This window comes from Myxine glutinosa, chromosome 9, assembly GCF_964187855.1.
Source record: "Myxine glutinosa chromosome 9, kmMyxGlut1.1, whole genome shotgun sequence".
Lineage (NCBI taxonomy): Eukaryota > Metazoa > Chordata > Myxini > Myxiniformes > Myxinidae > Myxine > Myxine glutinosa.
Window position 1 is genome coordinate 14,574,664 of NC_136269.1, and position 26,124 is coordinate 14,600,787.

General features: G+C 46.1%; 1 protein-coding gene across 1 annotated transcript in view; it reads right to left on the reverse strand.

Annotated features, from left to right (window-relative positions):
• Window positions 1–17,633: 17,633 nt before the first annotated feature.
• LOC144893586 (uncharacterized) overlaps window positions 17,634–26,124 on the reverse strand; it is an 896,812-nt gene continuing 888,321 nt past the window's right edge. Inside the window, exon 3 of the mRNA XM_078784121.1 lies at window positions 17,634–19,575. Coding sequence (XP_078640247.1) covers window positions 17,643–18,983 — 1,341 coding nt within the window. The 5' untranslated portion in view covers window positions 18,984–19,575 and the 3' untranslated portion in view covers window positions 17,634–17,642. The remainder of the gene's footprint in view (window positions 19,576–26,124) is intronic.

Sequence of the window (26,124 nt, forward strand, 5' to 3'; positions counted from 1 at the left end):
TTGGAGTTGCCTGTATGAGCCTTTCAGCTGGTGTATCCGAGCGTGCACAGATGAAGCAATTGAGCACAGGTGGAGTAACGTCTTCATCCATATTGCTAGACTCCATGTCCTGCAAAGTAGAAAATGAGATATATTTAGAAATTATTTTTCCACAAAGGAGTGTCTGTGGTGAAATATAAATGTTAACAATCAACTCAGAATCATGAAAAACCCTTATTTGACCCTCATAAGTTACTTAAGGGCCGATTTAAAAAAATAAAAATTCTCGAAAACAATTTTTCGGTACCCGAATTCAACAGCGTTTTTTCTGGGTTTCCCACGGGAGTTGACCTTCAACATTTTAACACATGTTATTACACACCTTTACAAACATATTGGTGAAGAAATTTATTGGTAACAATTTAGTTAACAGATTTTCATATGTTTCCCTTACTAAACCACCTCCACCCTCGAAACACAATCCTCCCATCTCAACCGTGGTCTACATATTTTCCTCTACCTATCCGCCCTCTTTGCCATTCTCTGTTGCCCCATCTGCACCGTGTCCAGCCCATCTCAGCCGACATTTCACCAATCTCGCCGTCAAGCCAATCTACACCCGAATCTCCTCCCTCAGTTCATGCATTCTCCTTCTATCCACCCACCTCACTCCCACAATCCCACAAATTCCCAGTGTGTAAATTGCCGTTGTGATTTTTCCCTTCGTTATATAAAGCACACTCGGCCAGCCATGCGATCGGCACGTAATTGTAAAACAACATTATGGCCGACGATACGCAGACACCACTACACCACCCAGGTCGAATCTTCTCGATGGGCGCCAAGTGTGGCCGTGAGCCACGCCCCGAAGGACGATTGGTTGGGGCGATGCGATGGCGCTGTACGATCGGTGAGAGTGTGACGTCGGAGAGAACGTTCGAGACCTTGGAGCAATAAGGGACACGTCCCGCCATTTTCCCTCTCTCTGGTCCTGGCATTAATCGCAAGCAGTCGCACTCTTATTGTCCTGGGCTGGTCGCAGGCAGTCACATTCGTGTGCTCTCCATGCTCCGGCGTTTGTGGTAGGCCGTTGGAGTTGCCTTGTCTCTCTTGTGCTGGGCAGTCACATTTTCGCTCTCCCTGTTCTGGGTTGTGGGAAAGGTGGACGCATTCGCATTCATTCATATATTCTCTCTCTCTCTCTCGCCCCCTGCTGGCCGTCTGTTGTTGGGTGTGGCAAGATGGCGTGTGCTCGTGTTTGTGTGTTGTAGCTCTTGGCTCGTGTTGTGTTCGTCCTCTCCCCACCTCCCTTTTTATCTTTCCTTTGTTTTTTTTCCTTTTGTACTTTTGTCGTGTCTGTTGACCTTTTTCCTCCCTTCCTGCTTCGTTACCACCTGTCCCTCTTTTGAGACAGAGAGGGAGAGCCAGCACGGTGAGGGTTTGTTTAAACCACGTTTTTTCCTAACGTGGTTTAAACCGTGCTTTCGGTTTTAGTTATTTAATATATATATTTTTTCTATTCTTTTTTTAGGATTATACAAATCTATTTACTGTTCACTTCGTTTCTCCTTTGACGATATGGCTAATAGGAGTAGCCAAAGGCCTGCCGATCGTGTTACCGATGAGGGGTTATCGCGCAAGCACGGGCTGTGCCTTGTCCCGCCGGAGGGAGTTGAAATGGATGATATTTTGCTCGCGATTGGGGATTTGATCGACGTGAGTAATATTCGTGCCGCGTCCCGTATGAATCACAAAATTGTGGTATTTGTTTCGCAAATAAGTCTGGCCGATATTGTTGTGCAGAATGGTTTGACCTTGGGAAACGATCTGTTTGTTCCTGTGTCGTCGATGGACACGCCGGCAGTTAAAGTCATTCTGAGCAATGTTCCGCCTTTTCTAGGTAACGAGGAAATCCTGCACAAGCTATGTGAGTTTGGCACTGTCGTCTCTCGAATCATTAGGGTTCCTCTACGTACGAGAAACGGAAGATTGAAGCACGTACAATCGTTTAGACGTTTTTGTTTTGTTGTTTTAAAAGACGCAGCGAAACAGTTGAGCACCTCCCACACCTTTAAAGTAGGCGAGTATGAATATAGGATTTTCATGGCGACTGAGACCTTGATCTGCTACGGATGTGGAGCACACGGACACACTAAGCAGTATTGTCCAGACGCCAAGAAGACGTACGCCACAGCAGCTGGGTCGGCCCCCCCTGTGACTGATGCAGTGCCCCCCGTTAATAAGCCTGGTGGGGTACAGAGATCCACACCAGGAGACCAGGGTGTGGCAAATGGTGGCGGTGTTGCTGAGGTTAGTGCAGCAGTGGAGCACCCAGTCGATGTGGACAAGAGGCTGCAACCTCAAGATAATATGGTCTATGAGGAGGTATTGACGAAAGGCACCGAGGCTAAGAAGAGCTTAAAACGTACCTTTTTGAGCACCTACGATGAAGACAAAGGTAGCAAAGTGATGTTCGTGCAGGCAAACACTATCTCAGACTATCCTGATGATTCTCGGCAAGCTGGGCAAGCTGGGCAAGGTGGTGATGAAGCAGAGGAGAGTAGGACTTCACCCCTTGCTCTTGTTGAAGAAAACCAAAGCACCAGTATTGTTTGCGATGATGGGACCATTGTCCCTTGTGACAACGAGCAGTCTCGGGTGCTCAGTGACAATAGTTATTGCTCACATGCGGTTGTAACGACCAAGGATGATGGTCTAAGCAGACCTATAATAGGCAACAGTGGTGGCACAGATGTGTCCCTGGTAATGCAACAAGAAGACTGCAGTGTTGATGACACAGAAGGTGTGCCACAGAAGGACACACAACAAAAGAGTTTCAACGTTGATGTGGTTAGGGAGCTGGATGAGGAAGCTCAAAGCCTTGTGTCTGTGAATGATCATCAGGGAGAAGAACAGATGGAAGCAACAAAGGAAAACGTCATCAGTTTCCTAAACGAGACGTTTAGGCAACGCTATGTTGTGATCAAAGGCACCGAGGCTAAGAAGAGCTTAAAACGTACCTTTTTGAGCACCTACGATGAAGACAAAGGTAGCAAAGTGATGTTCGTGCAGGCAAACACTATCTCAGACAAGCTGGGCAAGGATCCACCCCGTCAAAGACCCGTCAAAAGTCCCGTCAAAGATTTTCGGTGCAAATCTTTCATACCTGTATTGAAAATCGCGTTAATTCGTGTCGTCTCGAGGTCTTGTACAGTGTACACTGTACAACCTTGAGGCTTTGTTTTTCTCTCAGCGCCTGTCGTTTGTGATCCAATAACTTTCGTTCTCTGTTTTCGCAGTCTTTCCACCCCAAAGCCTACTTCCTTATGTAAATCTCAACTCAAAAAAAACAAAAAAAAAAGACATTACCTTCTCTGTGCTCATTCGTTTATTCATTCTTATTCGTTCGTTCGTTCTTCGACCACGTGTTTCTCCCCCATTTCCCCAGATAGATTGTCAAATTTCAATTCGTTATTTTATCGTCCATGTGATATTGTTTGATTATAGTTAGTTTTGGTTTGAATTTCCTGTAACTCGTAATTAATTAATCGTTTTCTGCCCTTGTGTGTGGCCTTGTAGTTGTACCCCCGTCGGTGTTTTGTTAACTTAAGTGTGTTTTGCTTGGCTCTTGGTTTTTTCCCTTCTTCCCCGAACATAATACTGTCTAACGTTCTAATTCCCCACCCCCCCCCCCCAAAAAAAAACAAAAAAAAAACAAACATTTATTTTCTTTTCTCCACGTGTACTGTTGTCTCATCCTGTATTTTCTGTCCAGGTGTGCTGTTCGCCCCACCCCCATTATCTCCTTGCCATCCACCGTTTGCCCTGTTCACGTGACTCGTGGTGGTCCCTCTCGGCCCTCCCCCCATTGGTATTTTTGTGCATATAAGATTGTTCATAGTTCTGTTTAAATATTTTTAAATATGTTAAACCTTTCCCCTTCTGTTTTTTATTCAGTGGTATATTACAACACGCTGTTTTTCTTCCTATTTAAAAGGCTTTTCTCAATTTCCTCTCCAACTCATTCCACTTCAAAAAAAAGAAATTCAATATCTTATACGTCTCCCTCACTACATGGTCTAAATTCACATTCATTCCATCCCTCCTCCATCATCCTGAACCGGATTGCTAACTTGAAAATCACAACAAACCCAATTTGTTATCAATGTTCGTCTTTCATTAATCATCCACTTTCTAAACTCCCCTCTTGCCCATCCCATCCAAATCCCCCCCCCTTGCACCTACACTCCGAAACTTCCCCCTTGCCCCTCCACTCTTAAACTCCCCCCTTGCCCCTCCACTCCTGAACTCCCCCCTTGCCCTTCCCCTCCTAAACTTCCCCTTTGCCCCTCCCCTCCTAATCCCCCCCCTTGCCCCTCCACTCCTGATCTCCCCCCTTTCCCCTTCCCTCCAAAACTCCCCCCTTGCCCCTCCCCTCCTAAACTCCCCCCTCACTCCTCCCCTTCAAAACTCCCCCCCAATCCCTCCCATTCAATTCTCCCCCCATACCATTCCTCTCCAATTCTCTCTCCTCCACCCTCCTCCTCCAAGCTGCCTCCTCCCCACTTCGTCTCCCTTCTATCTCATACCTCCACCCCCCCCAAACCTTCTACTTTCCTCTGCCCCCCCTCAAACAACCCCTCACTGTGCCGCATCCCTTCACCAGCAAACCTTTCATCCTCCTCATCCTTCCCTTTCTTGGAACTCTTCTGCAACATCTGAAACACTATCAACTGCTCTCCCTACCTCCCCCTCTCATCCTTCATCTTACCCTACTCCTCCCCTCCCCTGTCCTGTACCCGATGCTCCCCCTCTCTCTTCATTAACGGTATGGACCTCAAACATCCGGGGCCTTCGCTCAAACCTGACTGATCTCTCCATACAGGTTGCTTCTGACAATCCAGACTTGATCTGCTTAACAGAGACTTTCCTCCTTCAAGATGTCTCTGATTCCTTAATATCTCTTCCTGGTTACTCCCTCCTCCGGTATGATAGACCTGAGCCTCGGCCTGGTGGTGGGGTGGCTATCTTTGTCAAAAACTCTCTTCCTCACTCTCCTTGCACTGCTCTCTTTCCTCCTCACCCGCAGGAGTACCTCTGGTTACGGCTTCCTCTCCGCTCCCACCTTTTGTTCATATGTGTTCTGTACCGTCCCCCAAACAGTGATGACTCCATCTACATTTCAATGTCTGACAACATGGACCAACTTCTATCCACTCATCCCAACTCTCTCTTCCTCATATGTGGTGACTTCAACTGTCATCATGCCACCTGGTTGGGTGTGGGTTCCTCTCTCACTAGTCATGGCACCTCAGCAAAGGACTTCTGTGACTCACTGGGATTGACACAATCTGTCAATTTCCCGACCCGGATCTCAGCCAATGGAGTATCTTCTCTTCTAGACTTGGTTATGACAAACTTCCCTGCTAATGTCTGCTGCTCTTCTTCTGCTCCAATCGGTTCTTCTGATCATGTGCTTGTCAAAGTGGACATCTCTCTGGCCATTCTCAGAGAGCCTCCTCAGCGTCGACGAGTCTGGCATTTCACTCAGGCCGACTGGGACGGTCTTCAAGCAGCCATCAATCGTCTGGATTGGTCTCCCATCTCCACTGCCTCTGACATCAATTCTTCCTGGGAATTCTTCCAAAGCAAACTGATCTCTCTCATGCACAGATTTATCCCATCTCGCCTTCAATTGTCTTACCCTTCCTCCCGTCCATGGTACACTGAATCTTGTGGTGAGGCAGTTGCCCTGAAACAACTTGCCTTTGCCTCTTGGAAGGCTAATCCAACTGAAGGAAATCTCAGTTCCTTCCACCAAGCTCGGAACAAGTGTGTGTCTACCCTCAGGAGTGCCAGGAAGCACTATCTCTCCTCACTCAAGAATGAACTCTCAAACCTGTCTCCTTCCTCCAAATCCTGGTGGCGTCTGGTCAAATCCGTTTCTGGTGTTTGTTCCCCCTCCATCCCCTCCCTTACCTCAAATGGCCACACAGTTGACATCGCACGTGACAAAGCCGAATGCCTCAACTCTGTGTTCGCCTCGAAATCCTTAGTCCCAAACCCATCTCTCTCTGTTCCCACCTTTCCCAGTCGAACCCAAATGCTCCTGGACTCTGTGTCCTTCTCTCCTGACAAGGTGGAGGAGTTTTTGTCAAACCTCGACTCTGATTCTGCAACTGGACCAGACGGCATCAGCCCACGGGTCCTAAAATCCTGCTCTGCCGCTCTATCTCACCCTCTCTCTGTTCTTTTCACCCTATCTTTTGCTCAAGGTCATCTGCCAGCATCCTGGAAATCAGCTAACATTACCGCTTTACACAAAAAAGGTGCAAAAACAGATCCTTGCAACTACAGACCAATCAGCCTGCTCCCAATTATCAGCAAAGTCATGGAATCCATCATTGCTTCGGATATGAAATCTTTCCTCTTCTCCAATGGCTTGATCTCTGATCATCAATTTGGTTTCAGACCAGGTCACTCTACTCTGGACATGCTGCTTCTGCTGTCTCAACAATGGATGGAGGTCCTGAATGCCAAACAGGAAATCAGAGCTGTCTCCCTTGACATATCAAGGGCCTTTGATACGGTCTGGCACCCAGCTCTGCTCACCAAACTCTCCTCCTATGGTATCCATGGAAATCTCCATGCATGGCTTGCGGACTTCCTCTCTGGTCGTAGTCAACGTGTGGCCCTGAATGGATTTCTCTCATCTCCCCTTCCTGTTCAGGCTGGAGTTCCCCAAGGAAGTGTGCTGGGCCCTGTGCTTTTTCTGGTCTTTATCAATGATCTCTCTGACTCTCTGGAAAATCCTCTCTATCTCTTTGCTGATGACTCCACTCTCTGCCGCTCCATTCCTCTTCCCTCAGATAGGCAGTCTGCAGCCTCCTCACTCTCTGAAGACCTGGACAAAATCACAGACTGGTCAAACAAGTGGAACATGTCTTTCAATCCTGCCAAATCTCACTCTCTTACTATGTCTCTCCGAAAAGATCGACTGGACAACCCTCCCATCTACTTTCTCAACAATCCTCTCCAAGAAGTTCTGTCACTCAAGCTTTTGGGTCTCACTATCTGCCATGATCTTTCTTGGGAAAACCACATTTCCAAGCTGGCCTCCAAAGCCAGTCGCCGACTGGGCATCCTCCGTCGTGCGAAGTCCTTCCTCGGCACACCTGAGCTCCTCACCACATACAAGGCTTTCATCCGCAGCTCAATGGAATACTGTTCTCCCCTATGGGCTGGTGCTCCTGCCTCACACCTGGCTCGGCTTCACGCTGTTGAATCCAAAGCTTTCAAAATCATTGGAATCTCCCGCGATGAAGCTATCTCTGAGGGCCTTTCACTCACTCACCGCAGGCAGGTAGGTGGTCTTTCTGTCTTCTACCGACTCCTCTCCGGCCTTGCTCCCCCAGCTCTCTCCGTGCTCTGTCCCCCAAATATTCCTACAGGTCGCACAAGATCTGCCAGCAACCCTCTGATGGTTAAACTGCCGAAATCTCGGCTCTCTGCTCACCTTCACTCTTTCATTCCTCTTTTCTCCCGCCTGTGGAACAAACTCCCACACTCCCTTCAATCCCTCTCCTCCCTCCAGGTCTTTAAAACAGCTGTTCACCACCATCTCTTATCTTCCCCCATCCATAACCTTGATCTTTTCTACCCCCACTAATTCACCCCAGATCCACCTTGTTTGAAATTCCAACTTATTTCCTGGAAATCCTGGCAGTGTCCATATGTTTATACCTCTCCCACCCCCCCCCCCCTTCACATGCCTCCCCCCCTTCACATGCCTCCCCCCTTCACATGCCTCCCCCCCAAAGCCCTCTCCCTCCCACAGATCTCTCGATGTCTCCATGTCTCTCGGTCCCTGCTCTCAAATGTTGTGTTTGTGTCCTTCCCCCTCTCTCCCCATCTTGTCTACCGCTCCCGATGTTATTTGTTTTATGTGTCTGTTTGTCTTTCTGTGTGATTAATTTTCGCTCTTTCACGAGCCTCGATCTTGTATACAAAAAAAAAAAAAAAAAAAAAAAAAAGACCATTTTCCCGATGTGAAAACTTTCATCAGGGCTGCAAGACCCCTCTTGCAAAGAAATGACCCAATGTAAATCTCGGAGGCCCAATTTCAGCGTCTTCGAAAAGCGGTTACGAAGAAGGCGAATAAGGAATTGCAGGCGGAGGGTGAGTTACCTTTGTAAATGGCAATGCGAGAGATATGTATCGCATCCCTGAATATCAATGGGGGTTGTACCCCCTTACGAAAAATTCAGACAATTCAGACAATTCAGGCAATGGAGAGGGTGAAAGCCGACATCATCCTGATACAAGAGACCCATGCTACGAACACCCTGGTTGCTGAATGGGGTAAACTTTATCGAGGGCAGTGGTGGTTGAGTGGTTTTACCACACCCAAAGCTGGTGTTGCCATCGCCTTAAGTGATAGAATTCCTGCTCGGAAGATTGTCTTTAAGGAAATTTATAAGGGACATCTGATAGCGATGGAATTCTATTGCAACACACAAAAGATCATCATTTGTGAACGTATATGCACCGAGTGAACCCATGGAAAGAAGAGTGTTCTTTTCCACTCTGCATGACTTTGTAAAAGGACTAGGTACAACCGCTTTCATCTGTATTGCTGGTGATTTCAATTGCACTATCAATCCTTCCGTAGACAGGACCGGCCATGAACCCCATCCGGCTTCTACGAAGATTCTGGAGAACATCATCAAGAATCATCATTTGAAAGATGTTTGGAGGTTGCAACATCCAACTTCATGGTGCTATACGTGGTGCAGATGCCATGATGGGTGGATATTAATGGCAAGGCTAGACAGATTCTACGTGAATAAGCCAATGCTAAATGTGATGGCCACAACCCAGATACTCCCAACTGGTTTCACAGACCGTTACCTGGTTTCAATGGGTTTTAATTTGCCTCTGGCCTCAAGTGGTAGTGCGTATTGCTCACTTAACACCCAACTGCTGAATGATATGAAATTCAAAGATGCTTTTCGAGCCGTGTGGGAAAGAATTCGGTCCTCCAAATTTGAGCATGCTAACCTTCGACTGTGGTGGGACCTCGCAAAGGGTCAGGTCAAATCGTTCTGTCAACAATATAGTCTTTCTGCCACTAAATTGCAAAATCTCTCGATTGATTCATTAAAGGCTGAAATTGCAGCCCTGGAGGAAAACATTAATACGGCTGGGAAAGACACTACAGGTGACCGGCTGCTATGGACTAAAAAGGCAATGTTGACTGAACTGGTACGGGAGCGAGCAATGGGCACCCTGGTACGCATGAGAATGAGTTATTTAACGTTGGATATGCCAAATAAGGCCTTGTTTGGTATGGAGAACTCTGTCAAAAAATCACAACAGATTCACAGGCTATGTGCTGCTAATGGGTCAATAGTGACCTCCCAACAGGAGATTAAGTCTGTTTTGAAGGGTTTTTATACAAACTTGTACTCCCCCCAGAGGGTAAGTAATGAGATCTTGCAGGAGCTGACTACTGGACTTCCGAGACTTGAGGAGGACCAACAACGCACACTGAACATGTCAGTTTCGGCTGCTGAACTTGAAACTGCTATGCGGAGCTTGAAGGATGGTAAAGCCTCTGGGATTGATGGTTTGCCCGGAGAGTTCTATCAGACTTTTTGGAACCTTGTGGGACCTGACCTGCTTGAGGTATTTGATGAATGCCTTCATGTTGGAGAGCTTCCCCTGTCCTGCAGAAGAGCAGTCATGTGCGTGTTTCCAAAGGCTGGGACACTCAACTAGTCGAGAACTGGCGGCCTGTCTCATTGCTGTGTGCGGATTACAAGCTTTTGTCGAAGGTTTTAGCAAACCGTTTGGGAACTGTGATCAGCTCTATTGTGCACCCTGACCAGACCTACTGTGTACCAGGAAGGTCAATTTATGACAATATTTTTCTGATAAGGGATATTATTTCTTGTAATAAGTACTTGTGTGCCAGTTTTGGGTTGTTGTTTCTTGACCAAACAAAGGCTTTTGATCGAGTTGATCACACATATTTGTTTTCTGTTCTGGAGCGGATGGGTTTTGACGAAACTTTCATTTCCTATGTCAAGCTGTTATACACTAATACCTTCTGCATGATGAAAGTAAACAACAGTTTATGTCCCCCTTTTCCTTTCCGACGGGGTATCCGTCAAGGTTGTCCCCTTTCTGGACTTCTGTATATAATTGCCCTTGACCCACTCTTAGCATCCATCACGCAGCGAATAACTCAGGATGTGGGAGCCGTTTTTGGTTCAAGATTTTGTGGTCACAGCTTATGCTGATGATGTATGCGTTCTGATTAAAGGCCCAAGTAGTGTTGTTGCAGTGCAGCATTGCCTTAAAGATTACTCTGCGGCCTCTTCCACCGAAGTAAATTGGGGCAAGAGTGTAGCCTTATGGTGCGGTTCAGATAACCTTTCTTTAACACTGCCACCGTCACTCCCACATAATTTAGAGTGGAAAACAGATGGGGGTCAAAAACTTGGTGTCTATCTCGGCAACCAGGAAGTAGAAATGAAGAACTGGGAAGGAATGATTGAACAAATTACACACCGGTTGAAACGATGGGAAGGACTGCTGCGATGTCTTTCTTATAAAGGCCGCACTCTTGTCATAAATAACTTGATAGCAGCAAGATTAAGGCATAAACTAATTGCCTTGCAGCCACCCAAGGAGTTGATGCCAGCCATCCAGCGGGTCTTGATAAATTTATTTTGGAATGGATACCACTGGCTTCGGCCTCAAATACTGCACCATCCTCAGAAGGAGGGTGGACATGGAATTGTGGATGTGTCCACCCAGCTTATGGCTTTTCGCCTACAGTCTGTGCAACGTCTGTTGTATGCTGAAGAGCTGCCCTGGCGCCCATTTGCATTTTTTTTGCTGCAACAAGCGGGAGGCCTGTGCTATGATAGGCATCTGTTCCTGGTGAACCTTGACCGTGTCAGCTTAGTTTCAATCCCAATTTTTTATCAAGGTTTGCTGAAAGTTTGGAAAGGTTTTGGGGTTCATCGTTGCCTTGAGGCTTATAATTGCCGGATGTTTATCCAAGAACCAATTTTCTAAAACGGGTTTTTTCCATGCATTCCTCATAGTCCGACTTTGATTAGGAAATTTACTCAAGGAGGAGTTGGCAAAGTTTGTGACCTGAGGGATACATCTGGGACAAAATGGATGTCTGCTGGCAGGGTGGCAACCATTCTTGGTTTAAGATCTGTGCGTGTTGTCAGCCAAATTATACGCATCGTGAAGAGGAAGTTTAAGGAGTTAAATATTGGCTGGGAAGGGGTGTCAACAATGTCGAGAATTTTCGGCTGTCTTTCCCTGAAATTAAGGTGCTCCCAGCTCTCCAGTCGAATGGTGAACTTGTATCTCCTTTTCATTTGGTAACAAAGGCGGGTATTCACAAGCTCCTTCGAGAAAACCAAGCATTGCCCTTCTCCGGAGTGGCGCGAGTGGCCTTGTGTTCAGAAAGGTTAGGGCCAGGGTCTCCTGCCACTCCACTGTGGCCTAATATGTACAAACTACCTATTTATGGGTTCCTAGCAGATATCCAGTGGAGATTAGCACATTGGGCTCTCCCTATGACACCTTTGTTCATCACCTTGATAGCTCAGTACTGTTAGCATGCCCCTTCTGTGGACAGAAGGAGGATCTCTTTCATGCCTACGTGAAATGTGAAAGACTAATACCTCTTTTCTCGATTCTCACACACCTTTTTGATCAGTTGTCTTTTCCTTTCACTTCACATTCTTTTATTTTTGGTGTACCTTTCAGACCCTCCTGCAAGGACTCTGGTATCCTCCTAAACTTCTTCGTTGCTAAAGCAAAATATGCAATATATAAATCAAGGAAAATTAAAATTGATAATGGGCATGGATTTGATGTTGTTCCTATGTTTAAAGGGCTGGTGTCTGCAATTCGACGAGAGGTGTCGAGAGGCATGGGTATACCGCGACAAGAAAGGGGTATGTTACGAGTTTGTGCGAGTTATATTGTGGTGGGTATCGTCGAGTGGAGGGGTCGTGTTCGGGCCGTGGTCTTGCCTAGATGTAGGCCGCGCCTCATTTTGTCCAGTAAAGTGGTCTTGAAATATTTTTTGATGGTTTTTATGCTTATCATTGGATGCATAACGTTCGTCGCGATGTGTGGATATATGGATTGACATCGGATGGTATGGGATTTGGGATTTAGGAACTCCGGAGTTTTTTCATTGGGAATATATGCGATTTGTTCTTGGGGGCCCCCATGAGTGAACGGAGACTCGGATTTTGGTTCTGATTCCGGATTTCGCAGTCGCTGGTGTGTCTTGGCACTCGACAGAGATTGGCCCCGCGAAGTTTCGACGATTTTTGGTGAAATTACCTCAGGGTAAAGTTACATAGGAAAACCGCATGTTAGATTTTCGTCGCCGAAGGACTTTATTTTTCATTGCGGAATTCATCCTGACTTCGCCTCTGGGAGGATAGAGGGGTGTCTGTGCGTGGCGGGAGCCTTTGTTTGGCGAGGATTGGGCAAAAATTGACCGAGTTATTCGGAATATGGACTTATAAAGGGTTGGTTTCTTAACGCTGTGGATGCAGTGACGTCATCACGTCCCCGGCGCGACTCGATTCCGAGGAAGTTTTGGTTTTATGGTGCACGGCTCCATTTCACGGCGAATTTGGATTCTGTGTGCAGTTTTGCCATGGGGATGGGGTCCTTGCATCGAGTGTGGTGTCTTGTTTGGTGAAGTTCGGCCGATTTGAAGTGGTGAAAATAAAATGTGATCGTGGAAAATCGTGGCGAGGGGCCATTTTGAATCGGTTTTCAGTCAATCGGTTTTCGATTATGACACCGGGTTACTTGTGGTGGATAGGAACACCACTAGGTAAGTAAGGACAACCTTTATTTAGCGAAGATTGGGCAAAAATTGACCGACTCTTTCAAAATATTAACTTATATCAAATAGGTCTTTTAAGGTGAAAACGCGATGACGTCACCACGTCACGCGGCACGAATGTCGATTCTGAGGAGATATTGTTTCATTGTGCACACCGTCATTACAACAAATTCAAATCCCGTTTCCAGTCCTACAGCGATAGTGATGTCCCTGCATTTTATTTCGTGGGGTATTACTAATTTGTGCGAGTTCTATTCTCGTAGTTATCGTGTTCGGGCCGTGGTCTTGCCTAGATGTAGGCCGCACCTCATTTTGTTGAATAAAGTGGTATTCGGGTGGTTCCGGTATTTGGGACCGCAGGGACGGAAAGTGCAGGTTCGGGGTGCCAATCACTCTCGCCAGCCGGCCCGCTCTGAAGGCTCGGATCGGGACACCGGGATTCATTCCGGTCGCCCGGTCGGCCCGGAGGTGGGGGTGCGGGACTTGTCACGGAATGTCAAAACAAACGGCCTACCGGGGCCGCCCAAAAGTCGGGCGTGAGGGGCGCGTCCACTAATGGAACGCCTCTCGCTTCCCAAATCGAGGGCCACGTGGTCAGGAGAACCTCGTCCCTTCTGGTTGCCTTGCCGTCCCACCGTGAGCACTGGTCAGGGTGTACTTCAAGCTAAGCGTAAGTGTTAAGTGTTAAGTTCCTCCTTGCCCTCGCAAGGGAAAGGCTAAGGTCAAGCTCTCCCAAATTTCCAAACACTAGAAATTGGACGTCTCAAATTAATTAATTAATTTGTTAATACATCTCAGTCGCCCGCGACCTCTCCAGCGCGGGCGTCGAACCAGTTCATTTCCGGTGCGACCGGGCCGAATATCGGCCCGGCCGTGGCCGAAGCCGTTGATTCCGCCGTAGCATGCTAACGCGTAGGCTCGCGCGTCCCTGGTCCGCCGGGGCTCCGCAGGTGTCCTACCGTGCCTGACGCCGCTATTCTCTCAGCTCCCGGGAGTAGGCGCCGGTGCCCGGGGACGGATTTCGCTGTCTAAAGATGGTAGCGCTAGGCCAGTGGGACCGCCGGGACCCACGTGCACTCACAAGTTGTTCTGCGCGTGGGCGGCAGTATCAGACCGGGGCACCCAAAAGAATAAGGTTAGAGTTTGATTATTATGTGGCGAATGAAAATGTCAAACTCTTTGAGTGCAAATGGTGTATTAATGAAGCCTTATGTGTTGTGAATGAATTGAATTTGTTCTTTCTTTTTTAATAATTACATTAAGAACTGTGTTGTTTTTTTTCTATTTTTTCTTTCTTGTAAAATTTGACTTGACCTGGTTTGTTTTTGTGAAATAAATGGTGTTTCAAATTCAAATTCTCCCTCTCCCTCTCTCGTGGTGTTGGCTCGTGTCGGCTGCGTTTTGTGTCGTGCACACCTGGGAAGTTTGGGACAGTCGGAGTTTGGTGAAGCCAAGCGAGAAGGACTGAGGGAGGAGCTCTGGCTTGTCCGCTTCGTGTCAGCGGCTGGCGGTCAATGCGACTTCGTGCCAACGCGTGTTTTCCCACGCAGGGACGCAGAACCAGCGACGGCCCCGGACGGTCAAGGACGTCAGGCGGAGTATCAGCCAATGCACCACACTACACTACACATTTTATTTTTACTTTCGCCTTCCCCTTGTGTTGTATGGGGGCGCCCATTATTACGAGTCCGTATGGGGGCGCCCCAATTAGGAATTGGATTTTACCGTACAATCATTTTTGTTATCCTGGTATTATTTTCATTAAATCATTATTTATTGCATTTCCTTGTCATGCCCATCTTGTACGTTTATTTGGCTGTGGGGATCGGATAAGCCCCGTGCCGCGTCCGTCCATGTAAGTAAGCCCTCGCTGCCCTCCACTATCCCCCATGCCATAGTTGGGTATACGCTCAGAGTTAAAGCTTGTTTGGTCATCTATCACCCTGAGGTCTTCACAACAGGGTGGACACGACAATATGTGTGTGTATATATATATATATATATATATATATATATATATATATATATATGTCAGGTCGCAGATTTGTTACTGCTTAATGCTCTGTTATAGATGTCGTTTGACTGATGTGTTACTGCTTAAGCTATGTTATAAATGCTGTTTAAAAATGTTATTTCATAAGTTAATAAAAGGTTTTCGCTTTGCTATAGTTTAAAATGAGAAAATACTCGCTTCATCTGTGCTGAACCGATGGCCTCGTTGTATACGTGCGCCCTTTGAAGGCTAGATAAGCCTAGTTGTAAACTCTCTCCCTTCTCCGCAGACGGCGCCTCGAGCCGCGGGCAGGAAAGCGGGTTATATGCGTGTGGAATGTGAAACTTTACGTAGGATGCTTGGATCGTAGACATAAACCTTTTGATAAACTGTTAAAACATTAACTATATTTTGTATAATCACAGTGACGCTTGAGTTACGATAAATACGCTCTGAATTTAAGTTTAAATGAGAAATGTGAACTGGAAGGTACATTCAACACCTGGAACTCATCAGAACGCCCTCATATACTTTATGGTCTTATCAGGACCAGGGATGCAATCCCCCTTCAGTGAGTTATATTTTCTGTCACCTCGGAGCCTTGAAACACATCTGGTCCGGATCCTAACGGTGCGTGCTTCACTCCTCCAAGATGAAAGGACGGACGACGGTGGGGGCTTGGCCCACTGGGGATGACGGTGGGAGGAACCTTCGCCAGTTCCTTTGTCCTCTCGGAGATTCTCTGATAAAGCGTGTCCCTATATAACTGAACTGTGAATCAATATGCTTTTTGGAAGGTGGACATGGCATGACGGTCATTCGTGCTGTAGACGTCTCCGTTTTCCTCCAGATCTGTATAATTGGTATTTAATAAAGTTCGTCATTCTCAATCTGTTGGTGAACTTCTGTTACGATCAAGGAGTGTTCCCCACATATATATATATATATATATGTGAAGAATCAGCTCTTCCTTTGCCAAAGAAGTCCACAATAGCCTGGAATGGCGCAGCTTTATTAAAGAACCAACTTATACAGATCCGGAGGAGGCCAAGACATCTATAGCAAGAGCCAGTCTCATGCCACGTCAAGCCTTCCTGAAAACACATTGATTCCCAGTCCATTTATATAGGGACACGTTTTATCAGGAAATCTCCGAGGGAACAAACAACACTGGGAGAGGTTCCTCCCACCGTTATCATTCGGGGGAGTCAGCCCGTCCTTATCATTTGGACCAAATGTTTCTCTGGGCTCCGAGAAAACAGAAATGTAACTCACAATGAGGAGAGTGTATGCTTAGCCAAACAAACCCATATATTTTATGGGTTTGTGTACATGAGTAATCCAAAGCATGTTTATACAGAGTCATGCGTTGCTGAGATTAAAACAAAATATATATGGTTAACGATCATGTCATTCTACTAGCATTACGCTAAAACAAGCGCATGTGGGCGTGGTTTTACGACCAGCCTCGAAAAAAGCACACGTATACAATTTGTTCAGCATGACCTTATTTTAAGCCTTTCCTCATCCAAAACTAAAACGAAGCAAAAACCCTTTATTTACTTTATGAAATAGCATTTTTAGACATCATATAAATCATAACACATTAGCACCCAACGTCTATAACTGAACTTTAGGCAATAACAAATCTACTACTTGACATTCCTTCCTCTTGTCTCGTCGAGACAAAGTATCTTAAGAGACAACGTGCCACATCGGGCTTTATTGAAAAATAATTGCGTAATGCGGGTATTAAAAAATAATTGTGTAATGCGGGTATCTCCCAAGGGCATATCGTGCGCCCAAAGCGCCTCGCCCGTGCATTTGGCGAACGTGTCGTGTGGTGCGTGCTCGGAGCCTGAGGGCTCAGAACATGAAAGTTCATTAACGTTTCGGATCCACAACGAAGACGTCTGGTCCAGATGAGGTTCTGCTCCGCCAGAGGGTGCATCACTTCCCCTGCGGAACTGGCTCCCCCCACCCTTTGCAGACGCAGTCCTTGCAGATCTTCGAAGTTAATCAACGGTCATGCCCATGAGGTCCCTCACGTGTTGCTGTTCTGGGGAATACAAAATGTCGTCAGTATCTTGTGTCTCAATTTCCTGGTCAGGGTACAGAGCGTAAAAATCCGAATCCGAATCACTTGAAGCAAAGAGATCCGCAACATGTGGATCAAAGAGATCCGAAACATTTGGATCAAAGAGATCCGAAACATTTAAAGAAAAGAGAGGGACTTCCTTTATGTCAAAGTCTCCCATGGGCGCCTGGTCGGCTTGCGGGTCTAGGATATCCACGTCGGGTCCCTCGACCGCCAGACCCAGTGTCGCAATCAGATCCATAGTTGGGTCAGAAGGGGGCGTGCAGCTGTCAGCTTGTAATACATAAGCAGCGTTAGCCAGTACACGCAAGGGGTTTATAGCACAAGTATCACAGTCATCACATACACCGTTACAGGCAGCAGCCAGTTCCCACATGGGATCCACACAAGTATCACAGTCATTACAAAATTCAATGCAATTTTCTGGAGCGCCGGTCGCAACTGCCTTGTTGAAGGACCCGTTCAGGTCGACGGCCTCTGTGGTCAGAGCCATAGTCGTTGTCGGCGGCTTCTTCACTTTCCATCCTGTAAAATACTTTCTCATACAGAGGAGGACTAGAGATTTCATTAGTGCCCCCCAAATTACTACCCCGATTATCACAGCCAGTGCGGTCAATAACCACTTCACTATGGTGCCCGTCCATCCCTGGAACCAGTCAGTGAGCCAGCTAAATGTATAAGAATTTTCGCGCGCGATCCGATCGATCCAATAGTATGTCATGAGCCGTAGCGGTGTCGTTTGCCACCTTTTCTAGGGCCAAAGCCAATTTGTCTATCCGGAAACTATCCATGACTGTGCCCGCTCCTGGGAAGAAGAAACCAAACACCTTTTCCCCTAGGCTCCCGTGTAGTTTAGTGGTTCCATCTTCGTTCATGACTGACCTCTTATAACGCCTGTCCAAGGACTTTGGGTCTAGCTCATCCAGTATCTCAACGTCAGGAAGGACTGAACCCAGATAACATGTGCCCCCCCAATTATTTGGTAAATAGGGGTAAGCCTTGTCGCCGCATATAAACATTGTCCCATGGGGTGGGACCAGGTGGGTGGATAAGCACTGGAGTCCCTTTACCACCCCATTAATCCTACTAACCCCCCTAGAGAATGTTATAGCCGTTATGTTGTGGTTGTGTTTATCTTGCAGTACTATTCGTAATGTAATCCCCGAGCTCCCTTGTCCCAGCTTCCCGGGGAGAGTGTAGGCGCATTCTGATTCTCCCATACGCAAGTGGCCGGAACCCTGGAGGCAGACCCTCCCTTTCTGTGGTTTGACCCAGACGGGGGCAGGCCTCTCGGCCACATGGGCAATCATTGACGGGCGATAATTAAATTGTCGATTGCAACTCTTGCCGTTGTCAACCCCTTCTCTTTCCAGCGTGGTGACTAAACATGGGGGATCGATAGGTTGTGAGCAGAGGTCATTGAGGGACAGAGGTAGCACTATCATGTGTATTCCTGTGGTGCCTGCTTGGGGAAAGCGCATGCACGACCAGCAGTGTGTCCTATTTTTAATTGTTGCCACTTCCCTGGCCACTTTCCAATATGTGTTTTCACCCTTCTTTGGGGCCTTATTCTGGGGTTGTGGCGTGAGTATGTATTCGATGCATGGTATGTAGTTCTTTTCGCCACCGGCCGCGCCAGGGGTCCAGACGCTGCACCGGACCTGCATAGTCATGCCTTTCTCTAGGCGCGTGCGTGTTTGTAGCTTAAAATCAGGGGTTCCCCATTGGTATCCTGGTTGGGCCAAGGTCTTAATGCTAGCTTGCCCGTCTTCCCGGAATTCTCGTTGCTTTTGTAGTATCATGCCAACGCGTCCAGGCCCTGCCGACAGTGCTAGCCAATTTATGTTCACCCAATTTGTGTGCAGGGCTTTCTGTTCGAAACATGGTGGTGATACTCTTTGTCCCCATGTTACGGTGAGGTGTCGGGTTTCGTTTTCGCATCTATTGGAATCGGAATTTCCCCTAGCTGCTGTCGCTATCAATAGTATTGTACCTATGATTAGGCCCATCCTTACTGTGTTCTGGGGGTGTGGTGTCTGGTGCTTGTATGGCCAACTTACAGTGCGTGGCGTGGATCCACGAAGTCTTGCCCTCGCAAAAGACTGCCGTTGGTGTAGTCAGCAACACCTGGACTGGTCCCTTCCACCTTGGTTCCAAGGCGTTCTTGCAGGTGAAGTGCTCCACGAACACCTGGTCTTTTTCCTCTGGTGGAACACCTGATCCACAAGTCTCCTGGGAGCGCCTGGTCTACAGGTCTCCAATTTCCTAATCCACTTTTTTCCAAGTGGATCCAATTTTATTCAATATTCAATTTTTAAATTCAATCCCATTTAATCCAGTCCAATTCAAATTAAATTCCATCCTTCTCTCAGCATCCCATTACCTGTTTCCAACATCAATAAAAATAAAATTATAAAATTAATAAAAAATCAATCATCTCAACTCTCAAATCGAATCAAAAAATAAAAATAAACGAAAATTACTTCAGTGAGAGTTTCAACTAGAATTAACACAAACAAACCACCATTAACCTCCATTAACACAAACAAACCACCATTAACCTCCATTAACACAAACAAACCACCATTAACCTCCATTAACCTCCCCCTATTATTTATTTATTTTCACGAATAAACAAATAATAGAAATAACCTGGTCTACTTCCAATTTCAATTCTGGTCAGTTCTGGTGTCTGGTCACACACAATGTTTTCCTCACCCACTGTGATTCGCTCAAAATAGATTCTCACTGTTATGTCTGAAATTCGTCTCATGAAAACCCATTCAAGAGTCCGGTGTGACAGACAGCCAAACACATAGACACGCCGAAGACCCCAGGGTACCCATCAAACTAGCTTGTCCCCAGATCAACAACACAGCGAAACATGTGATTTTACTAAAATAATCACTTACTCATAACTAGCTGGATAACTAGCATAACTAGCTCAACACCTGGAACTCATAACTAATACTCATACCACTAATTACTCATAATAACTCATAATTACTTCTGTAATTACTCATGCCAATACTTACTCAAAATAATGTAATATCCCAATCTTCACCCCTTATGCAAATCGAAGCACCCCGGACAACCCACAACCAATATCAACCACTGTAGCCGCCTTCCCCTCCAGGTAGCCACACACAGCCACATACATCTCCCTCCACGTCACACAAGACAACAGCCAACGAGTGTGTCCACCACACAGAAACCTTTGGCAATGCAACAACCGAACTCCCAGACAACCAACAACAAAACCCAATCCATCTCCATGGCTCATCAAGCAGTTCCAACTTAATCCAGCTTCACATACCGATTTCCCCAAAACTCGTGAAACTTCACCCCCATTCTGGAAAAACCCTGGACTAAACCCTGACACCCTAAATAACTTCAGACCCATCTCCAATCTACCCTTTCTGTCAAAAATTTTGGAACGTGCTGTGGCCACTCAACTCAAACATCACCACTCTGCCAATAACCTGTATGAAACATCCCAATCCGGATTCTGCTCCAGCCACAGTACTGAAACTGCTCTCCTCAAAATCACCAGCGACCTTTTCTCTCCTCTGATGCCGGCAACCTCAACATTTTCATCCTCCTCACCTCAACGCCTCCTTTGACATCATCAATCACGCCATCCTCCTCACCCTGTTTAGACCAGCTTGTGCCTATTAAACCCAAATTAGTTCACTCCCAAGCTTCACATGGACCACCTACTACTCTCAAATTATCCACTCTGGCTCCGGAATCCCAAAAGCACTCTTCTCTACAATAAACAAACTAAATAAACAAACTTTACAACGTGAACAAAACTCCTCAGCGCCCTGGATACCGCCACAACAGCATCTCCTTTCTGGCTTTCAGCATCTCCTTTCTCCTTTCTGGCATCCAAATAAAATTCTGGCTTCAAATCAACTTCCTCGAACTTAACTATGATAAATCTAAATTAATCTTCGTTTGCCCACAACCACTCATAACTTTGCCCCCCAAAAAACAAGTCACATTCTTTGTATATTGCCAACATTGTTCATCGTTTAAGTATCATCCAGAACTAAATTTTTTATAAACCATCAACTTGTAGATGCATTTATTTATATCCCATTAACCCAAGAACTCTCAATTGCTTGGTTATATTTTAGTAATGTCATATATCCATATTTCCTTTCCAAATTGTTCCTGATATACACATTAATCCCATCTGTCTTCGTTTCCAGATGAACTCAAATCAGGAAATCAACACAAATCCTTATTACCTCCAATCAATTCAAAATTAAATCAAACAATTCAAAACCAGATCGGATCAGCGATCAGAAATCACTTTTCCAATCAACACATTCCAAGCAACAATTCATTCAAAGACCAAGCTTAAAAACACAACTCTCATCTTACTGTGACAAATAAGCAACCAACCTACTTCACACTAAACAAATAACTTTTCATCACCCCTTTCTTCTCCACCGCCTCTTACACTTAAACAGATCATAATTACTCACTCATACACTGTTGCCCATCACCCAGTTGCCCCAGACCCAAACACAGGTTTGAAATCCCAGTAGGTTGTTCTTCAATCCCAACCATCATGTGATCCCAACATCTCTCCATTTATTTCGTTCCTCATGGGGTTGGTGTTTTATGGCCTTTACCTCTTACCCAATCACACTGCACATTATTCCCCGTCCTTGATGGATAATTTTACATCCAGATGGGCACAGCATCCCATTTTTGGCGACCCAGCCCTAAAACAAGCCCCTGGACTCCTTGCAGGCTGGACCAAAACCCCCGGACCTGCCTCCATGGAACAATGACGCCTAAGCACTCAATTAGCCCTCCCAGTACCAAAGACTTACAATCAGACCGACAGACAGACAAATAACAGAGGCATGTCGCCAGCCCCAGCACAGGACATCCCCTTTCCGGGCAGGTACAATATAATCCACAGCATCGAAATGCCAATTTCTATCCGGGGCCTCGCAAAGCCAAAATCCATGCATACGTGCTCCATCATGCAACCCGATCTGTACTCGGTGCGCCCGGCGCCCCCTATAATCAGTGAGTTATAATAACCACAATATCTCTGGCACCCAACTCGTGATACCACAATTTAATCCACGTTACTTGCATCTCTTCATCCTCACAAATGTCCTCCATTTAACGTGACTCAAATCCATCTCAAATCCCCACAGCTCGATCGAACACGTCACTGTACTCGACCCGGTTAAATTAAATTCCAAGCGTACTGTACCTGACTGACGCTTCCACAACAACAAAAACTCGATATTCTCTGTCCACTAATTATGTACATGATTTTGGTTTTACCCACAATATAATGTCCCGATATTCTCCCCAGATTTAGGTTCTATATCCTGTCGTTAAAGCAACACCCTGTAGACTGACTCCGCCTGTCGTTCTTCCAAGGTTAGTGAATTACCTCTGACCTTTCCCTTGCATATCTCGAACAAAGGTCAACTAAACTTTAAAAGGTCAAACTTCGAATTGGGGTAACCAGCGCTTTATTATCCCACAAGTAATGCAAGTCCGGCGACAATGGACAAATGACCATTAATGTGGCTCTACATAGCATAATGCTAACTTCTACGAATCCAACAACCGTCACAATCCGTCCAGGGACTTCCGTACGTGCTCTACAATGCAGCACCTCTCTACCTGGTGCACACCTTTCGCACATCCTTCCTCGTTCGCACAACGCTTCATCAACACACCTCCTCGCGCCCACACCTTGGCACAAGCCACACCACATACCGACAGTTGAAACCTCAACCGTCCTCCTTCCTCGGATCAGCGTTCTGTTGAAAACGTGACATTTCTGTTCAAATTATTGAATTTCCAAATACTCTCCCTGCAGCGCCCGTGAGGCAGCTTGTCCCACATTATCTGCCTCCAGACCCATATGCGTTTTAATAACTTAACCTTATCAGCATCGTTCGCCAGCATACCCTTTGTCCGGCGCATCGATCATCCCAAATGCTTCGATGCATCTTCCAGCCGCCACTCCGCACTGTACCTTACTGTATGAACAAGACTTCCTGTTGGAACTTGACTCCGGAAATTAATTACTCTGTCTTGAAATCGTTTATTTTAGCCATCTTAAATAAATCCATCCATCTATCCATCTTATACATCCATCTTAAATAACGTATTCGTCCTGTGACATTGCCTGGCATATATGTCGCAGCCGGCCACTATTCCGACATGGCTCATGACTCATGTCTAATTCTGACAAGAAGATGAAGGATGAAGGACATGACATGAAGAAGAAGATTCTGACAAGATACTGACATGTGAACGTCCGACATCCAGCAAAGTCGAAATGACCCACAATGCATTTGGGCACACACTTCCTCTGAGAGTGGGCGAGTTATCGCCGGCACTCTGAGCAACCTCATCGCACCCGACCCCAAAATGCACTATATGACACCAATTCCAAAGGTGAGCTGCCTCAGCGATACATCCCACACATACAATACACAATATCTGCCATTGAATGAACTCTTCAATTCAAGTAAAACACACATATTGATTCGAATTCTGCAACCATCTCCAAGAAACCGCTTCATATCAACAGTAGATCGACAAGGGCACTCCGGGTGCTTTCCTGACCCGATTTATATCAATTCGCTTCCCAAACAACTCCCAAACAGATGAAAATCCGGACTCAGTTCAGGACCTCGCCTGTTCTCTCGGATAGACGCTAAAATGGACATTCCCGGCCTGAATTTCCCCCAAGTCGAGCAGATCGCTTACAAAGTTTCACACCGAAACCCTCTGCTTTGCACATGACACACAGACAAACACATTGGCCAGACACACACGTCAATTAACATCCCAATATACATTCATTCCTCATTCATGTTACGTCTCTCATTCAAGGAAAAGGATTTTTTTTTGGGACGGGTTTGGACGGGGGGTGGGTTGAGGTGAAAAAAAGGGAAGGCAGGGTGGGGTGTTGGGGTGTTGCCTAGAGCCCCGGGACTGAGCTCAGGTCTTGGGGGGGGTGGGGGGTCTTGGTCTGGTATCTGGTCCAGCGGCATCACTCGCTGTTTTACTTGTTTAACTACCTCCTTAATTGTTTTGTCCTGAACTTTGCTTCCTGAACTTGCTTCCTTTGGCTCTGAAGCTTCAAATTCCTACAATGCAGCTCCTGCTTCAATTTTCAATATTTCAAAACCTAACCTGTCCTTCTCACTCTGTGGCCACCTGGCCCATTTCCTGTGAGCTTATTTATTTTCTCTTGTCCACCAGATCCTGGCCTGCTTTATCTGGACCTCTTGTCTAGAACTTAGTCTAGAGCTTCCTGGCTTGACCTCGTAGTTGTCACTACCTTCTTGTCAAACCTACCTGGTATCTACGCATTTCACCCTTCCTGGCCATGTCCCTTTGGCCGTCTATGTTCCTATGGCTTTCTATCTAAGTTTAGCCACAGCCCTTCGTTCCCTGGCATGCAATGGCATACCCCATCTTGTCTCTGGGCTGTTCCTTCCTGGAAAAATCTTGGCCACCTGGTTTCAACCTATATGGCTGTCCGACCTCATTTTCCCCTCCTGGTGCTAACTGTAACTTTAAGCTTACTGTTAAGTCCTTACTGGTTTATCCTTACTTGTTTATCCTGGCTTTAACAAAGCTACGCCATTCTGAGGCCTAAATGAGCCTCTACTTACAATTTCTGTTCGAGTGCAGACAGCGGGGAAGACAAGGAGACTGAACCCGCTCGAAGGAGGAAGGTACGAATTTGGAATAATAGCCCTCTGATATAAAACAACTCCCACCTTAATCAAATCAGCGTGCCGGCGCCGGCCTCAGGTCAGCCTTCCTCCTGTCCCTCGGGCTCCGTTTCCCGTCCTCCGCGTCTGTTGACACCCCACTCCTGGTACCATCTGTGAAGAATCAGCTCTTCCTTTGCCAAAGAAGTCCACAATAGCCTGGAATGGCGCAGCTTTATTAAAGAACCAACTTATACAGATCCGGAGGAGGCCAAGACATCTATAGCAAGAGCCAGTCTCATGCCACGTCAAGCCTTCCTGAAAACACATTGATTCCCAGTCCATTTATATAGGGACACGTTTTATCAGGAAATCTCCGAGGGAACAAACAACACTGGGAGAGGTTCCTCCCACCGTTATCATTCGGGGGAGTCAGCCCGTCCTTATCATTTGGACCAAATGTTTCTCTGGGCTCCGAGAAAACAGAAATGTAACTCACAATGAGGAGAGTGTATGCTTAGCCAAACAAACCCATATATTTTATGGGTTTGTGTACATGAGTAATCCAAAGCATGTTTATACAGAGTCATGCGTTGCTGAGATTAAAACAAAATATATATGGTTAACGATCATGTCATTCTACTAGCATTACGCTAAAACAAGCGCATGTGGGCGTGGTTTTACGACCAGCCTCGAAAAAAGCACACGTATACAATTTGTTCAGCATGACCTTATTTTAAGCCTTTCCTCATCCAAAACTAAAACGAAGCAAAAACCCTTTATTTACTTTATGAAATAGCATTTTTAGACATCATATAAATCATAACACATTAGCACCCAACGTCTATAACTGAACTTTAGGCAATAACAAATCTACTACTTGACATATATATATATATATATATATATATGTATATATATATATATATATATATATATATATACTAGCTTGGCTCGGCTCGCGCGTCGATACTAAGGTACGGGCTTATTTTAGCTGAGGCTAATGACTGTACCTGAGTTGCTGTGTTGTCATGATTTTCACCAATCATAATACAAACAATTACTTTGCACAAATGTATTTGTTGTGTTTGTGATATTACATTTTTATAGGCAATTTAGGTTGAAGATTTCGGTTGAATGTTTTTTTTTTTCAAGAAAGAACCCCTCAGCACATACATAGGGGAGGGGGAGTTGCAGACTGGAAGTTTGGGACGATTACACCTCACCACCACGTAATTCAAAACACCTCACCACCAAGTAATTCAAAACACCGCACCACCACATAATTCAAAACACCTCACCACCACGTAATTCAAAATACCTCACCACCAAGTAATTCAAAACACCTCACCACCATAAAACACGTAATAAAAACACCTCACCACCACGAAATTAAAAACACCTCACCACCACGAAATTCAAAGCACCT